Source organism: Carassius auratus, chromosome 5 (assembly GCF_003368295.1).
Source record: "Carassius auratus strain Wakin chromosome 5, ASM336829v1, whole genome shotgun sequence".
Taxonomy (NCBI): domain Eukaryota; kingdom Metazoa; phylum Chordata; class Actinopteri; order Cypriniformes; family Cyprinidae; genus Carassius; species Carassius auratus.
Genome location: NC_039247.1, coordinates 30012386 through 30029656, shown reverse-complemented (window position 1 = coordinate 30029656; position 17271 = coordinate 30012386). Strand labels below are relative to the sequence as shown.

The 17271-nt window shown below is 36.1% G+C and overlaps 2 protein-coding genes across 2 annotated transcripts; both read right to left on the bottom strand.

Annotated features, from left to right (window-relative positions):
- Positions 1 to 248: 248 nt before the first annotated feature.
- On the bottom strand, positions 249 to 5551 carry LOC113085299 (phosphoserine aminotransferase-like). The gene is made up of 9 exons (XM_026255111.1): positions 5372 to 5551; positions 4003 to 4063; positions 3837 to 3906; positions 3543 to 3748; positions 2325 to 2497; positions 2062 to 2231; positions 1709 to 1837; positions 1271 to 1408; positions 249 to 760 (listed from the first exon to the last, which is right to left on the bottom strand). The coding sequence occupies exons 1-9, from the start codon at positions 5426 to 5428 to the stop codon at positions 658 to 660; spliced, it is 1107 nt and encodes a 368-aa protein (XP_026110896.1). The 5' UTR covers positions 5429 to 5551; the 3' UTR covers positions 249 to 657.
- A 798-nt stretch (positions 5552 to 6349) lies between these two features.
- Positions 6350 to 16576, bottom strand: LOC113085283 (transmembrane protein 116-like). The gene is made up of 11 exons (XM_026255110.1): positions 16342 to 16576; positions 16100 to 16146; positions 15932 to 15995; positions 15710 to 15838; positions 12679 to 12780; positions 12552 to 12601; positions 10994 to 11077; positions 10719 to 10854; positions 10171 to 10315; positions 8183 to 8262; positions 6350 to 8095 (listed from the first exon to the last, which is right to left on the bottom strand). The coding sequence occupies exons 1-11, from the start codon at positions 16405 to 16407 to the stop codon at positions 7910 to 7912; spliced, it is 1089 nt and encodes a 362-aa protein (XP_026110895.1). The 5' UTR covers positions 16408 to 16576; the 3' UTR covers positions 6350 to 7909.
- Positions 16577 to 17271: the final 695 nt, after the last annotated feature.

Genomic DNA, 17271 nt, shown 5'->3' with positions numbered 1-17271 from the left:
ACGTGCTGCATCAGTACAGATCCAGGGTTGCTAAACTAAGCAAGTGACCAATTAAACTAAAATCAAAGACAACCCTCTCAAACATAAAATATATATTTTATTCAGTTATCCAACATTTTAAAAGTAAAACACTTGTTGAAAATCAACTGTTACTGTATGTATTCGATAAATGCTAAAGAGAAAATGGTAATACTACACTCCAAAAAAAAAAAAAAAAATGAACAAATACTCCCATGTTGACATACTTGTATTAATATCCATAATGCATGTTTATTTTATCTTCAAAAAATATCAGCTGTTTTCAGGAATAAGCACTGCAGTGTTTGTAGTACATTTTAGTAGTGTTTTCTTTTTTTTAGTATTCAGCTACTAACACATTTACATTAGTAAAACATTTTGGAGTACAATTGAAATACAATTTTACAAGCATTAAGGCACACCAGAATTCAAATAAAATGGTCAGTTAAATAAAAATACATAAATGTTAGGCAACAAAGACAACCATTTGCTATTGAAATTGAATAGAATTAGAGTGGTTACATTACATTCCACTAGCTACAAGAAATGCAGCCGATCTGTTAGTGTCACTCCAGTTTAAAGGTGCTCTCAGTCAAGCAACACTTTTCCAATGCAAGTATAAACTACTGGGCTTTTGAGCTAACGGTGATTCTTGAGGAATTCTTCCATGTATGTGGCAAGAGCCTTCACATCTTCGACAGTCACTGCATTGTACAGAGACGCTCGGATGCCCCCCACGGACCTGAAACACAATCAAACAATCATGAGCTGCTTTTAATCATTTAAATGGCAGTGAATAAGACAAAAATCACATTTTATCTGAAATGCATCCACTGAAAATGACAATATGTTGAAAATGTATTTAGCATGAGACCATCCATGATGTAGAGGAGTTTGTTTCTTCATCAGGTTTGGAGAAATGTAGCACTGCATCAGTGTCTCATCAATGGATGCTCTGTAGTGAATGGGTGCCGTCAGAATGAGAGTCCAAACAGCTGATAAAAACATCACAATAATCCACAACACTCCAGTCCATCAGTTAACATCTGGAGAAGACAAACGCAAAAACAACTCAAGTATTAAGATGTTTTTAGTGCGGTGTATTTTTGTGATGTTTTTAATCAGCTGTTTGGACTCTCAATCTGATGGCACCCATTCACTTCAGACAATCCATTGGTGAGACACTGATGCAATGCTAGATTAGATGAATTACAAAAACAGACGTAACGTTTTCCCAATGTTCATACAACACCTGTGTCCTTTAAGTGAGATCATGCCAAGTTTGGAAGCACCATCCAGGAACGCCTTTTCAAGACTTTCATCTCCTTCCTTGTTTCCGATGCGGAACGGGACGTTCATGCGGCTTCGACACGCCTCGTCGACCGGGCATCTGCGAGAGACCGGACAGAGCGGGAAAAATGGGGCGAGAGGTCATTGTGACGAACACTAAAGTCTGATGAGAGTACTGCAAGTGCTGCATTAGTCAGTTACTTTTTAGTTTGACTAAAATCCTTTTTTAAATATTTATATGAATATTAAATATTGATTAAAAATTAAAGTTGAATGTTTAAGATTGTACATTAGAAATAACCTTCTGTACGAGAAGATCGTATTCTATCTATAATGGTGATCAAGTGTTTGTTAGAAATGCTAGGGTGTGATTAGGACGGATGATGAGGGAATCACTGACGAGTAGAATCCATCGGAGAGGTTGATGATGTCATAGATGAGGTCAGACTTCTGTTTGTTTATTCGTTCCATGGCATCCGCCCCTCCGCTGTTCTTGATCCACTCCAGAACCAGAGCCATGATGTAAATACTGCAGGAAGAACAAATCAGTTACAATACGGTTGATATCCCGAGCAGATGTTGAGGTTCAAGAGAACAAAAAAATAGAGACAATGAGAAAAAGAAAAACTATTTTTGACTGCTGCTTGTTTGGTAAGCTTTTATATAGCTATCTAGAATTAGCAAGCTGATAATTATGTATGCAATTTAATTGAAGTCTAGAGACACAGTGTGATGAAGAAAGAACAGCCGTACCTGAAGCATGGAGGAGTGTTGTAGAGGGAGTTATTGCCAGCCTGCACCTGATAGTCCAGTATAACAGGACACTCTTTCAGGGCTTTGCCCATCAGATCCTCTCTGACGATGACAACGGTCACACCGGCACAGCCCACATTCTTCTGCGCGCCGGCAAATATCAGACCGAACTGTAGAAAAGGACAGAGACTCACAGCATCAACAAAAACTACTGGGAAGAGCTTTTATGGCAATGTCGATGAACCTGAAGGAGGACCACCAACCTTGGACACATCTACCGGCCTGGAGAGGAAGTTGGATGACATGTCGCTGACCAGAACCACTCCTTTACTGTCGGGGATGAAGTTAAACTCAACACCGTGCACCGTCTCATTACAGCAGTAGTAGACGTAAGAGGCTGAAGGATTCAGCGACCAAGTGCTGCTGTCTGGTATTTCTGTGAAAATAAGGCTTGCTTCATCACTACAAGTCATGTGAGGACCGAAGCTGTGCAGCCCCTTCTGAAAAATAAGTGTGCTTCATTTTTATGTAATGTGTGCTAATTTAAAGTATACGTCGTCTTAGGTTATTTTTAAACTGTACTTGCTGATAATATAATTTGAAGGAAATAAAATGCCACTTACATGTACTTTATTGGCTATGTTTCTTAACACACTTAAGTATACTTTTAAAAAGTGCACTTTTAAAAGCTTTAAAGTACATTTTAAATCTTTTTGTTTTAATAATCTTGTGTCGAGCTGTTAGTGCGTTTAATTAAAATGTCACTTAAATGCACTTTCTTGGCTGTTTATTAAAGCACTTAAGTAGATTTAAAAAGTGCACTTTGTAATAATGTAAAACTAAAAGCTTTAAAGTACATTTTAAATCTTTCTGTTTTAATAATCTTCCGTCATGCTGTAAATGCATTTATTTTAATGTGTTGACTAACATACTAAAAAGTTAACATTTTAAATATACTAAATTGCAACTTAATTATTACAAGATGTGCAATTACGAGTATATTTAAATATAAGTTGCAATAGAAAGGACATTAAAGTACATTTTAGTTTACCATAAATACTTATCAGTACATGCAGCAGTACGCTTTATATTTAATATTTTAAATATAATACAAGCAATTCTGAAATTACATTTAAAGATGTACTTAAGAGGGTCAAAAACACTGTAAAGTTCAGCAAATTGCATTTAATATAAATTTAAATTGTATATGCATAAGTATAAATGTAATTGCAATTAACAAGCTTTTAAGTGCCTGAAAGCATGACATTCAGTTCACACTTAAGTATATTGGTTTCATACTAAGCACTCTTTTTAAAACGTTGTTGTTGTTTTTTTTGGTTTTGTTTTTTACAAGGGACACACCAATTATTTTTGGAAAGAATGTAAAATATACAGGATAGATGAAACAGATTTCAGAAAACTGTGCAAATAGTGTTTTTATAAAGATCTTCTATTCACAAAATATAGCTGTGATTACTCACTGGTGTAGCGATCCAGTTTCGGATGAATCACGTTCACTTTTCCATACTTCTCTGCCTCTTTGGCTGCCTTTGCAGACCACGTCCCGGTGACCAGATAATCAGCACACCGGTCCTCCTTCAGACCGATCAGATTGAGAGGAACCCCGCTGAACTGTCCCGAGCCTCCGCCTTGCAGGAACAGGATCTTATAGTTCTCAGGTACACTCCTGCTCAAATCAAAACAGATTCTACATGTGTTACTGAATATGAACGAAGACATTCATCTCCGATTGAGAGACAGATGTAAACACTCACAGGAGTTCACGGAGGAGGTTTTCAGTAGTGTTGATGATCTTGGAGAAATCAGACGATCTGTGGCTCATCTCTGTTTGCAAACAGAAGTAAACACCTCAAGAACATGGCATTACACACACACACACACACACACACACACATATATATTAAAAATGCAGATCCTTACCAAGAATGCTTATCCCAGTGCCACTGTAATCCAGCAGCTCCTTCTGTGCCTGGAGTAAAACCTAAGAATATAATAATATCAATCAATAACTAATTAACAGTTTGAAAGTTAAAACTTCTCAATAATGCATCTCATCCTCATTTAATGTGTAGATGCTTGTATTTCTTCATCAGAACAGATTTGGAGAAATGTCAGTGTCTCAATGGATGCAGTGAATGGGTGCCGTCAGAATGAGAGTCCAAACAGCTGATAAAAACACCACAATAATCCACAGCACTCCAGTCCATCAGTTAAAAACATCTGGAGAAGAGAAAAACGGTGCGTTTCTAAACAAATCCATTATTAAGATGCTTAAACTGCAGTCCATGATCTATAACTACACCTCCTTGTATTTTGGCAATGGTTTGAAGTAAAAACATCTTAATGATGGATCTGTATCTTGTCTTCTCCAGATGTTTTTAACTGATGGACTGAAGTGCTGTGGATTATTGTGGTGTTTTTATCAGCTGTTTGTACTCCCATTCTGACGGCACCCATTCACTTCAGAGCATGCATTGATGAGACACTGATGCAATGCTACATTTCTCCAAATGATGAAGAAACAAACACATCCTAATCTTGGATGTCCTGAGGGCAATTTAATGTTCAGCAATCTTACATTTTTTGGATGAACTTATTCTTTAAATAAAAGGTCCTTCAATTATCCGAACAACCTCAGTGAAAGATAAAAGGATGGAAATGCTGTACACGATTTGGGCCATGTTCAGCCAATCGGCCATGATGCAGTAACAATCGTTTTCAACAAGACACAACAGCCAGCACTGGAGAGACACAGCTGAATTACTGAAGTTAACCACCAGCAACACAGAATTAGAGAGTTACCTAATGAGAGATGGCATGCTTCTAATAATGTGTATTTTTCACAACAAATCAAGACACGTTCATGCTAAATCTGTAAGCTTTCACGCCTTTCGCTGGCATTTAAATGTGCTCTGACGCGATCTGAATGCGTGAAGTGTATTTTTGATGTTAAATTATATGCTGTACGTGACAGATCTGCAGATCTAGAGTTTAGTCTGGATCTGGAGCCTGATTGCGGCTGACGCAACATTGCACATCTAGAGCAGCTAAACGCACGTGTTTATTTCACGCAATATATTTTCGCACGCGCAGTGGTTTGTAACGTTAACTGATATATGATGTAATCGTAAAGAATACTGATATTATATAATCGCACTGCCTTATTTACGCTTCTCTAAGACGCGTAAACAAATATGTTGCAAAAATATAATCAATGTCTAGTGTGAAATAATGGATAATCCTAAATAACCGATTTTTTTATTTTATTTTTAGGGATGTGCTAACTCACCGGCTGTGGAAGTTTAGCTGGTCCAGCTCCGAAATTAATGGTCTGTTTGTTCTCCATGTTTTGAAATAAAACTCTCGAGGATGGCCGTGGAATATAAAACTTTCCGAGACTCTTCCTCTTGACCTGCTTCTCTGTGAGTGATTAGGACTGGCACTATTATTCTCTTTACACATGATTGCACCTAATGTGCAAGTTTCCTGCTTGTTCTCATTGGCTTATGGATTTTCCGGGATGTCTGCTCGCTGTTGTTTGATTGGATGGTTTGTTTGTGACGTTGTTTGAGAGCATTTAATATTCATGAGCTTCATCGCCACAGCGTTTTAAAACATTGTACATTTAAAACACTTGTTCACTAAGGCCTTTCCTTGAGGATTTTATTTCTATATTTGTGTTAAATTTTTTTAATTTATTTATTTTACTAACATTTTCCCTATTTATACCTACATTTAGATGTATTTTTGTAACTATGTGGAGGACCAATCACGCAGAATGAATTAATAAATGTTTAATTAAATTTCAATAAATATTTTATTTTAACTTTATTTTTCTTTTTTATTCTTTAATTTATTTTGTATTTATTTTAAGCTTATTTAATTCTAAATGTATTTGTTGTTGTTATATGTATTTAATCCCTCTAGTATTTATTTCCACATTTATTTATTCATTTATTTTCACATTTTCAATTATTTATTTTATTTATATTTCTGTCTGTCGCGTATATGTATATTTATTTTCCTATTTATATTCATTTATTAATTCATTAATTTCTTGGGGATTTCGGCAGGTTTGGTGCTCCATGTGTAAACACTGTTGCTATATAAATAATATCCTACAATGAAATCAGTTCGAGAGAGCCTTATGTTATAATATTGGATTGTTTCAGAAGGTGGCAGTATTTTGCTGAGAATTAGAGCAGGGATCCATCTGTACAAATCTGTTTGAAATCAACCAGCCCAAAATATCAACACCTTATACATATTAAAATATTTCATACAGCATTTAATGTGGAAAGACTATGTACACACATGCATATAAAATACTATTCATTAAAAACTCATTCCGTCATGGGATAAATGAATCAAACTAAAATGGGAAAACAGTGCAACGTGTCATTGTTGACACCATACGTATATAATTTTAACAGGATTCCCACTCTTTTAACCAATTCACTTTATAACATGACTTTCCCAGCTGTTTGTAATTACTGAACAAGGACTTTTCTACTCCAGTTTCTAGTCAAAAACATATTTGAAATCAAAGCAACTGGAAAAACTGACCAACAATAGAAATTTCCAAAGACATTGTAAAGGGACAGTTCAGCCAAATATGAAAACACCGTCCTCATTTCCTCACCCTCGAGTCTTTTTGTTCACCTATGAAACTTCGATGAAGATCATGATTTTAATGAAACCTGAGAGATTGCTGTCCTTCCACTGAAAGGTCACACAACCAAAACATGGTAGAAGTCATTCATTTGAGATTTGTTCTGCGTTTCACACAAGCACATTTGAGCATACGTTGAGCTTATTGGATGTGCTCTATGGATGTGCATTGATCAATGTGTATATATGAGAATAAAAGCCTATATTAAATGATTTTTAACTACTGAGACTACTGATCGTGTCTTTTATGAAAGCTTGGATTACTGGATTTCTTGTACGATGCCTTTATGAAGGTTTAAAGATAAAACCTCACAAGGCTGAGTAAAAAGATGAAGGAATATAGCTTTATTGTGAAGAGTATTTCATAACTTTTCAAAACCTGAAAAAACCACATATTTCCAGCTTTCCCATGACTGTAAATACCTCACTTTAAGCAAAACGCTTCTCCCTGATTCATGGCTAATATCTTGACAGGTTCATATGAGTCATCTCCTGCTAATATTTCTCTTCAGCTCCACTGAGAAGAATTGTTTTGAAGGATGAATTATTTGTTTTTCGTGCTCTTTTAGCAGTGACTGATACCTGCGATGCTAACCACCGTGTGTGGGTGGCTTCAGGTTTTAGTTTTTTTTTTTTTGGATGGAAAGCAGCAGTATTGTCCTCTCAGATCCTGTTTCAGAGCTATTTCCCTCTGTCTGTAATCTCCCTTCGGTCTTTCCCTTTTCGACTGTTCAGCAGTGAATCGTGATCTGAAAGTCTCGATCATATCATTGTAAAAGCTAGTACTGTAAAATCTGGATGATGAAACGGTTTCTCAGCTAAACTAGCAGCAGGTGCAGCATCTGAAATGTTATTAATAAAAAAAAAACAAGTAGAGAAAAACATGAAGTTGCTTTTTCAGCAGCGCGTCTTTACCATCTGGTGTTAGTAATACAACAGCAAAAAACACGCTTCTGCTCCGGCGGGTTTCATCAAGACTAAACGCGTCTTCATACTTCGCTTGTTTCAGTCTTCTGTAACTGTGCTGTACTGGCTCAGGTAACTCAATGTGTAGAGCACGACACTCGCAACAGCCAAGTCATGGGTTCGATCCCTCGGTCGCTTTGGCTTAAAGTATCTTCCCAGTGCATTACAGGGATTCTTGCGTGTCTTTCCGTCAGACAAAATTGGTGAGTGATGCAGAAGAGTGCAGAGCGGCATAGTTTGGTTTCTGTGAGCGCAGCAGTGGAGTCTGGGTGGAGGCGTCCCGTATGATGCTGCCGCTGCTGAGAGAGCGAAAGTGCTGCTGCGTCCAGCCGTACACCAGACAGTTCAGCAGACCCTGAGAGGCGGAGGTGAAGGCCTGTCGAGGACACCCACAGGAACATGTTACAGTACACTGCATGCACGGGTAATGAGTCACTAGGTGCTTTTATGTATTTTGTCGAACCTGTAGGATGTAGAGAACGACTCCCATCCTTCCCTCTATAATCTCCGGTTTCACCAACATCATACTGGCCAGAAATATTGCTGAAATAAAGAGGAGATCATTAAAAAAAAAAAAGTTGAGTGTTTAGCTGTGGATTTATTTCACTCAAAAAAGAGCTGATTGCAATTCATTGTTTGAAGTTATTAACAAACTATTTTTAAGATTTTTGTAAAAATATTGTGCACTGTTTTCAACATAAAACAATAATAATCAGAAATCTTTCCTGAGCAGTAAATCATCATATTATTCTGATTTCTGAAGATCATGTGACACTGAAGACTGGGGGAATGATGCTGAAAATACAGCTTTGAATTGCATATAAAACTTCTATTGATTTTGATTACACTGTTTTAACGTAAACTTAATGTGATTCATATTTGTCAGACACACATAAAGGAAATAATAAGACACAGGTAGGGTTTCTAAGATATTCACAATATCTATCGGTTTATGTAGTTGTCATTCTTTGGCCCAATCTCATACATTTTAATAAATTAATTATTGCTTGTTCCACAACTAGCCATATTTGAACCTTGTTCATACTTTTTAACTGAATCCATTTATTCGTCTTCATAACAAACAGATTAATGCTGATGCTAAGCAATTTTAATAAATGCGTCTTAAATATATTATTATTAATACAACATTTCTTTCTGGTTCTCAAATCCGATTGTCTGAGAGATATTTTAGTGATAACATTTGTATCCCTCCGCTTCATTATTTCATCATTTGTATCCCTCCGCCCAAATCCACTTTTAATTTGATAAATAATACTGTTTTGTGTCACTGAATGTAGTTTTGAGAGTTTTAAGGTGAGAATGTAGTTGTTTAGACTTGAGAAGTTAATGCAGTTAGTTATTTAAAAGTGCAGTTTAAGTAAAATTTATGCATTTAGCAGACACTTTTATCCAAAGCGACTTACAGTGCATTCACGCTATCAATTTTTACCTATCATGATGTAATATAATTTGTATTTTTATAACTTTAATGCAGTACATCAGAGTTCTGCCTTTGTACTTTTGACTGAATTGCCAAGGAACTTTTATGATGCCTGTCGTTGTTTATTAAATATAATTATTCAATAAATAATATTTTATATAAATGCAATTAATCGTGATTGTTATGCACATTTAGTCAGTAAAGCAGGTTCTGTGATTAGCAGTAAATCTCCATCACCTGTTTTCAGAATTAACAGCATTTACTACACAGAGCCATAGTTCTCTTAACAAGCTATGCAAAATTGCATATATAATCGTAGGATTATGAAATCTACTAAATTTTTCATGATAATGACAGCTGTTTGTGTATATTCTCAGTGAACTACGGCTCGGTCTAGTAAACGCTGCTCCATCTGAGAGCACGTGAAAATACCACATATTGTAGCGTCGAACTGTTGTATAAATGCAATATCACACTCGTAGCTGTGTGATATAGCTGTATATCAGCACGCTCAGCTACTCCTGTGATTTTGCTCATTTAAATAAATTTAAATAGACGAGAGTAGTTAAAAATGAACTATTCCAAGAATTTTTGAGTACAGAAATCTTACCATTTCACTTATGATTTATTTTATTTATTTTTGCATTACATTAAGTTTATTCGTTTGTTTATGCTAAAAATGTGTAATCCATATGTATGGAAACTGTTTATGCAATTCAAATCTTAATGTATTTTTTGAGTGTTATGCATGTGCAGTTGTTATTAATACAATAAAATAATAAATCCCAATTTATCTAAACAAACTGACATATATACGGTTAAGGGAAACGAGAAAATGTTCCTCATTGGCTGCTTTAGAACATCAGTAACATTATATGTATATATATATATATATATATATATATATATATATATATATATATATATATAATGTTACTGATGTTCTAAAGCAGCCAATGAGGAACATTTTCTCGTTTTAAATGTTGTAATGTTTTCAAATGTGTGCTGACCTGGTCCCCAGCAGAAGAAGAAGGCTGAGGGATAAAGCAGCATACGCCGTTCCAGGAGACGCAGAGTTTCCCAATGATTGTCGGCGAAAAACCCTTGAGACGTGATGATACGCTTGTACAGGGAGCGAGCTTTACACATGAGGGTCTGAAATCAAAACGAGGATTACAGTGAGATTATGATCGAGTCACACAGTCTGGAGAATCTTTAGCCTAATGTTCGCTTATGATACTGTTCAAATGTTTGGGGTCAGAAAGACTTTTTTGAAAGAAATGAATACAATAAGCTGAACAAAAGAGACATTTTAAAGCAGATCTTTCCCATTTTCCACAAAATGATGAAGCGGACCATGTGACACTGAAGACTAGAGTAATAATGCTGAAACTTCAGCTTTAATGACAGAAATAAATTAGATTTTAAAAGATATTCACGTATAATATTTCAAAATATCCCTGTTGAAACATTTGAACAGTAGTGTGCATTTAAATCGTAACTAGCTCAGGAATTCAAAAATGAGATCAAGTCATGTTAAATGCTAGAGAGGGCTCACAGTGATGCCGATGAAGGTGATGAGGAAGGTCGTAAGGAATATGGTCATGCAGTAGTCTTGAATGACACTACATGCTGTCATCTCTGTATTTACAGATGAGGTGAGATACACAGCGCCTGTATGCATCAGCAAACATCTGGAAACCAGGAATCACATCTGGATTAGTGTCATCTTAAAAGTCCTAATATCAACAGGCTTAAATCAAAGAAGCTAGGTAATAAGTAATGAGAAAGTGTAGTTTATGAATCATTTTCCGTGCATGTATTGTGACTGACCTGTAGGGCTGGGTGAAGTTTGTGTAGCACCGAAACACATTTCCTGCTACAAAGACGGGCGTTGTGAGCATTAATGGAAACAGACTGTATGGAGAGATCAGGACAGACAGTCAGATGACCAAACCTCATTCTGTTCTCACCTTTATTTTGCTTGTTGTTTACCCCAAATAGTATGCAGGATTACAGGTAATGGGTTTATCATAGTTTATAGTAAAAACCATTCCAAAGGAGCTTGGCTGTGTACTCTTTCTAGACTTTTTATGCATAAAATTTTAATTAAAAAGAGGGAACTATTTGCTAATATTCCCATGCTATAAACGTGGTGACGAGGATGCAGCTTTTTGTCACGCTTGGGTGAAGAGAAGAGGTGAGGACCGCAGAGCTGATGGGATTTTATTCTATCAAAAATAATACAAATTATGAAAACACAATATACATAGAGTGACGATCTGGAGGCAGAATAAACAGGAGAGCAAACGTGAGGGGAACGAGGAAGGACAAGTGGGCAATATAAACCAATAATCAGATAACAACATGACACACCACGTTTTTTACAAACACCTTTAGGGCTAATTTTAGTATCTTTGCTATATTAGTATAGTTCTTGTAGATGTGAATAGTTTTCACTTTAATTTTATTCAAAGTTTTAGTAATTATGTTGTTTTTATTACTTTTGGTTTAATTAGGTTTAGTTAATTAAGTACTTAAAAGTGAAAACTAGACGAAAATGGTGCCGTAGCAACTGAAATAAAACATGTTTTTTAAAGATTTTATTTTATTTCAATTAACATTTGTAATAAATTCCGTTTTATTTTTTTCCACATTCCGTAAAAAAAATTCTGGATTCAGTTTTTTTTTTTTTTTTTTTCGCGCTGCATGGATCGCTGATGTGGAGAGACACAGAGAAGACAAATTCTTGAATAAAGTCGTTATTTTTTTGTTTTCTTCGCATACAAAAAGTATTTTTGCCGCTTCGTAGCGTGACCATTAAAACACTGATGCTCTTCATTCTTTCCTGGACCCTGACTCTGTTATTTACTTGGCAGTCTATGGGACGGTAAAAAGCCTCCTGGTTTTCATCCAAAATCTTAAATTGTGTTCTGAAGACGAACAAAGCTTTAACGGGTTTGGAACGAAATGAGGGTAAGTGATTAATAGGGGTTATCCCTTTAATTTAAATGAACTAAAATAAAAGGTAAAAATGTTAAGATAAGAGGCTACGAAATAGTAAAAATGAATAAAAAGTGAAACTGCTGAAGTGTTGTTTTGATAAAGCACTAAAAGCTTTTACAAAATAACTTTCTATATCAAAAGAACGCACATATTGGTAAATTGTGGCATGTTTTTTCTACATCTACACTAGAGTCGGCCCTGAACGCATTTAACCCTATCTGAGGGGCTTTTACTGTAAATGTTGGGTAATTTGACATTAAATCTGCTTTTAAACATTGATTTTTAATCAAAACTTATTTTACCATTTCTTTGCACAAATGATGTTGCTACATCAATATTTAATGGGTTCAGTTTGAGTGATATTTTGTATAATGTATGTTCTTACCATGACAGGACAGGGCCGAGACACCTGCAGATCCTTGTGTTTGCTGGATACTGTAATAAACAAGCCAGTCAGCATGCAGACTATCATATGCTGCTTTATTACCGTCATATAAACCTGAGTGGATTACCTCGCCTGGGAAACCGTTGAGTCTCCTGTACTTCCCCATCAGTCCGGTGTAGAGCACCCAAACATAGTGCAGCGTGTAGAAGAACGAGGCCATGTAAAGCGTCTGTAGGATGTGAAAGTCAAAGGGAGAAGTCAAGAAAGTTTAAGATAGTTCAGATCCACATTCAAACCCTGTTGGCGCAGTATGTGATTGCAGTGCTTTCCAACCCTGACCCTGAGAGCCTCAACACAGCACAGTTTGTTTCTCCCTTAACAAACACCTGATTCAGGCCAGCGGTTAGTTACTGGAGACCAGGTGTGTGAAGAGATGAGAGAGACGTGCTTATGTGTGCAGTCGGGCTTCCCCTTGTGCAAAAGAAGTACACACAGAACCAGATTTCTCTGTTTGCCGGAGGCTCTGGGTTATGTAGTAAATAATGTGCATTTTCTTGCACAGACTGATCATTTCGCTTCATAAGAACTCAATATATCGTCAGGAGCCACGAGGATTAATTTTGTGTTCAATTATATGTTTCTTTTATTCCTAGAAACGGACAGCTTCTGACTCGCATTATAAAAAAAGTAACCTACATCTTGGATAAGTCTGAGGACGGGTAAATTAACATCAGTTTTTATTTTAATTTATTTCCACTATCCCGATTTAAGCAGATCTTTAAATGCAGTTTTATAATTATTTATTTTGTTTCTTTGAGAAATGGTTAAAGTGTACCACTGAATGTACTGACAAGCATTTATGGTGAACTAAAATATACTTTAATGCATTTCTACTGCAAACTTTTAAGTCATGTATTTAAACATATTTGCAATTACACATTTAATGATGACGTTGCAATGTAGTACATTTAAAATATATTAACTTTAAATGTCATATCAAATAACACCCCAGAGTTAAAATAATAATCGAGTTCTCTACATGTGCGTTTAGTACGTTAGTCAACGCATTAAAATAAGTGTACTTCTTTAAAGAAAAAAAAATATTATTACAACAAAATGGTTTAAAATGTATTTTAAGTAAAACATTTAATTACGAAAGTGCACATGTTTTGAAAATGCATTTAAGTGTGTTAAGAATCAAACCCAAAGTATCTCTGTTCAAGTCACTTAAGTGGCCTTTTATTTCATTAATATTCCATTATAGGCATATAAATATATACACTTTTGAGATTTGGAGTTCATTTCAAATGCAAATTGCAATAGTTTTTCAGGAGGGACTCCAGGGCCAGGGTTGGGAAACACTTTCTTACAGCACCTTTGTTGACATTCGTGACAAAGCAAAGCAAAGAGCTGAATGACATTCCAGGATTGAGAAACATCTGATATTAACGATATCATATCTTTAGCAATGCCAACATGGTTTTCCTTTCTGTTTAGCTTGGAGCACGGGAGGATAGCTGTTAGTTATATATGATCAAGGTGTGGATTGCCTGATTTAAACAATCCCTAAACTGTGTACACAATTTGCTCTATTTAGAAATGCACAATGAAATACGTCAGTGGGACAAACTCACTGCAGTACTGCATTATATGTGGGTCACAACTAATTATATCAAATTTGCTGCTCCACTTCTTTTTCAGACTCGTCCCAGTTCCATGTCTGTTTTTTGCTTCAGAGCTCTCTGGTTTTATGGTCTGAGCTGAGAACAACTTGTTTTTGAAGTGAAACTGCCCAAGCTCGCATGGTTTTCTTCACTAAATGCCAAACAAACAGGCTTCAGTAATGAGAGGCATATGTTTAGGCCTGCAGTGCATTGGCAGGATGCAGGAATGAAGCACAGGGTTAAATGGTCCCTCCCTCATTTGAGTTTCTTTCTTTTTTAGCACATACAATTTAAACGCCAATCAAACAACAAATTACTGGCTAAATACTTTCCATTTTTCTGCAATCATGTCATTTTCAAAAAACTCATGTATCAATTGGTAGCATGAAATTGAATAATTACAATATTTGTGTGCCATGACATCCCTTAAGATAACATATCTTTAGAACCATGTCCAAAAAAAAATTATTTTTGGTAAAATGGCATTATTTTTCTCAATGTAAAAAAAATACCAGTATGTTAAAAACATTTATTTAATTAATAGTGATAGAGACAATGAATGACTTGATAAACATATGAAAAGATTGTCTGATATGGAATAGTTCAGCCTCAAAAAATGGCTGAAAATGTCCTCACCTTCAGCCCATCCAAGATGAAGATGTGTTTGTTTCTTCATCAGATTTGGAGAAATGTAGCATTGCATCAGTGTCTCATCAATGGATGCTCTACAGTGAATGGGTGCCGTCAGAACGAGAGTCCAAACAGCTGATAAAAACACCACAATAATCCACAGCACTCCAGTCCATCAGTTAATGTCTTAAGAAGCCAAAAGCTGCATGTTTGTAAGAAACAAATCCATCATTAAGACTTTTTAACTTTAACTGTCATTTCTGGCCAAAATATGATCCATAATCCATAACATTGTTCCTCCAGTGAAGAAGTCCCTCTCCCTCTCACATAAAAATCCATCAAAGATATTTGTTTAGAGCTGTTTTAGATTATTTTGGCCTGCAAATGATGCTTGACCTGCACATATTTCTCTCCTGATTCAGATGAGACAAAATGTTTTACTAGAGAATGCCATATAATGGATGCTTGAGTCTTGAAGGATTCGTTTCAGCTTTTCTTCTCACCAGACATTAACTGATGGACTGCAGTGCTGTGTATTATTGTGATGTTATTATCATCTGTTTGGACTCTCATTCTGACGGCACCCATTCACTGCAGAGCATCCATTGATGAGACACTGATGCAATGCTACATTTCTCCAAATGTAGAAATACACCTGAGGGCGAGTACATTTTTAGCCCTTTTTTATTTTTGGGTAGGCTGTTGCTTTAACAGTCAGTCGAACTGCTCCTGGGCAATGATGCTTTATTTGTGGAAGTGGAAGTGTGATGTAAAAACACGTAATGTACAGAGACACAAAGAGGAAGTATCTTCTTTTGTCTGTGGTAAGCATTATTTCTGCATGATAAGGTGTCGGTTTCGTACCTGTTCCACTATGTGCAGGTTGTAGCAGATGTTGTAAGCGTCACAGGACTCGGTGAAGAGAAGACCTCCACACATCCAGCTCAGAGCTAACAGCAGGTCTGTCAAACTCAACAAGAACAACGGCAGCACCTGAAACACAGGTGTGTGACGGTGGTCTAAATCACATGCGTGTTTGAACACGTTATTAACAAATCACAGTAGATATAGATGATGGAGGCATACCTCTGGTTTTCTTACTAGTCCTTTCGAAATCGCATAAAAGATTATGGAGCCAGCACCTAAGATGCTGAGAGTCAAATCATTAAGAGATATATAAGTATAAAAGACATAAACATTGATTAATACGAGTCTCTTTATATAACGAGTAAAGGAAAATGATTGAATAGATACCTCAGGACGGCCATTGATATTTGAATCCATCGAACTATTGAATATACCTAAGAAAAGAAAGAGAAGAATCTGTCTGTGTTCATTTTAGGCATGTAGAACACCAAACGTAACATAGGTAGCCTATTTTTATGAGTTTATGACCTGAAATCAGGGATTCATAAACATTTACTTGGATTAGTACTTCTCAAATAACTGCGATCATTTTGTCATTAAGTCATGGTGAAAGCTGTTAAATCACTCACATATGTCCAGTTGTCAGGCGGAATGGTGGTGTTTGTCTGTGTCTTATTTTGTCCAAAAATGTCCATTTTGTTATAAATACTGTTTAATGATATTCCTCTCGAAATCTCTCGAAATCTATCGTTATGTGACACCAGCAAATAGCCTAAATTGTAACAGATTTATAATTGCTGCCAGAACATGCCCAAATGGTAAACATTTATTCGGTCCACACTGGAGCAGTACAATGTGCTTTCGCATCCCTGTGCTGTAAATAATAAACAGCACGCCCCGCCCACTTCATCGTAAAGCGATTTTGATTGGCTACGATCCGCTGGCGTCACACATTCGTCGTGTTTCGAAGTAACTCAAAGCCACGGCGTGTGTTTCTTCAGTAAGCTTGACAACATACTTCCTCTTTGTTATGATCTTCTGTATTAGAAAGGTCGTTCTGTTTTAGCAATTTATTGTTTGCCTATTGTCAAATTATGCGTGGAACTGTGCCAAACTATGCGTGACACTGCCGTGTAAGCTGACGTTGTGATGACAGTCAGCACGCGTCATGGGTTTACAGGCTGTGCTTGAACACATCAGGCAATATTTATATGTATTTAGTCAAAAACTTAAAGTCCAAATAGCTAAAGCGTTATAGCTGTATTATCTAGGCCTACTCCTGTTAGTTTAGTGGGGGCTTTTTTAGTTAAACTCTAAAACGCATTTATGCTTGCCTTGAATCATTAAAAGTACTATTTAGCAAGAACAACCTGTATAGAAATTTACATGGTCATATAGATATTGTGAAATATGTGAATGTATAAATCTGCACGGATCAGTTTTTGATCTGAAACGAGTTACCATAAATATGCATGTTTCCATTCTAACTGCTCAGTATTTAGCTTCTCATATAATAAAATTCATTTCGATCTTCAGCCACGCTCACTTTCTGTCTTTTC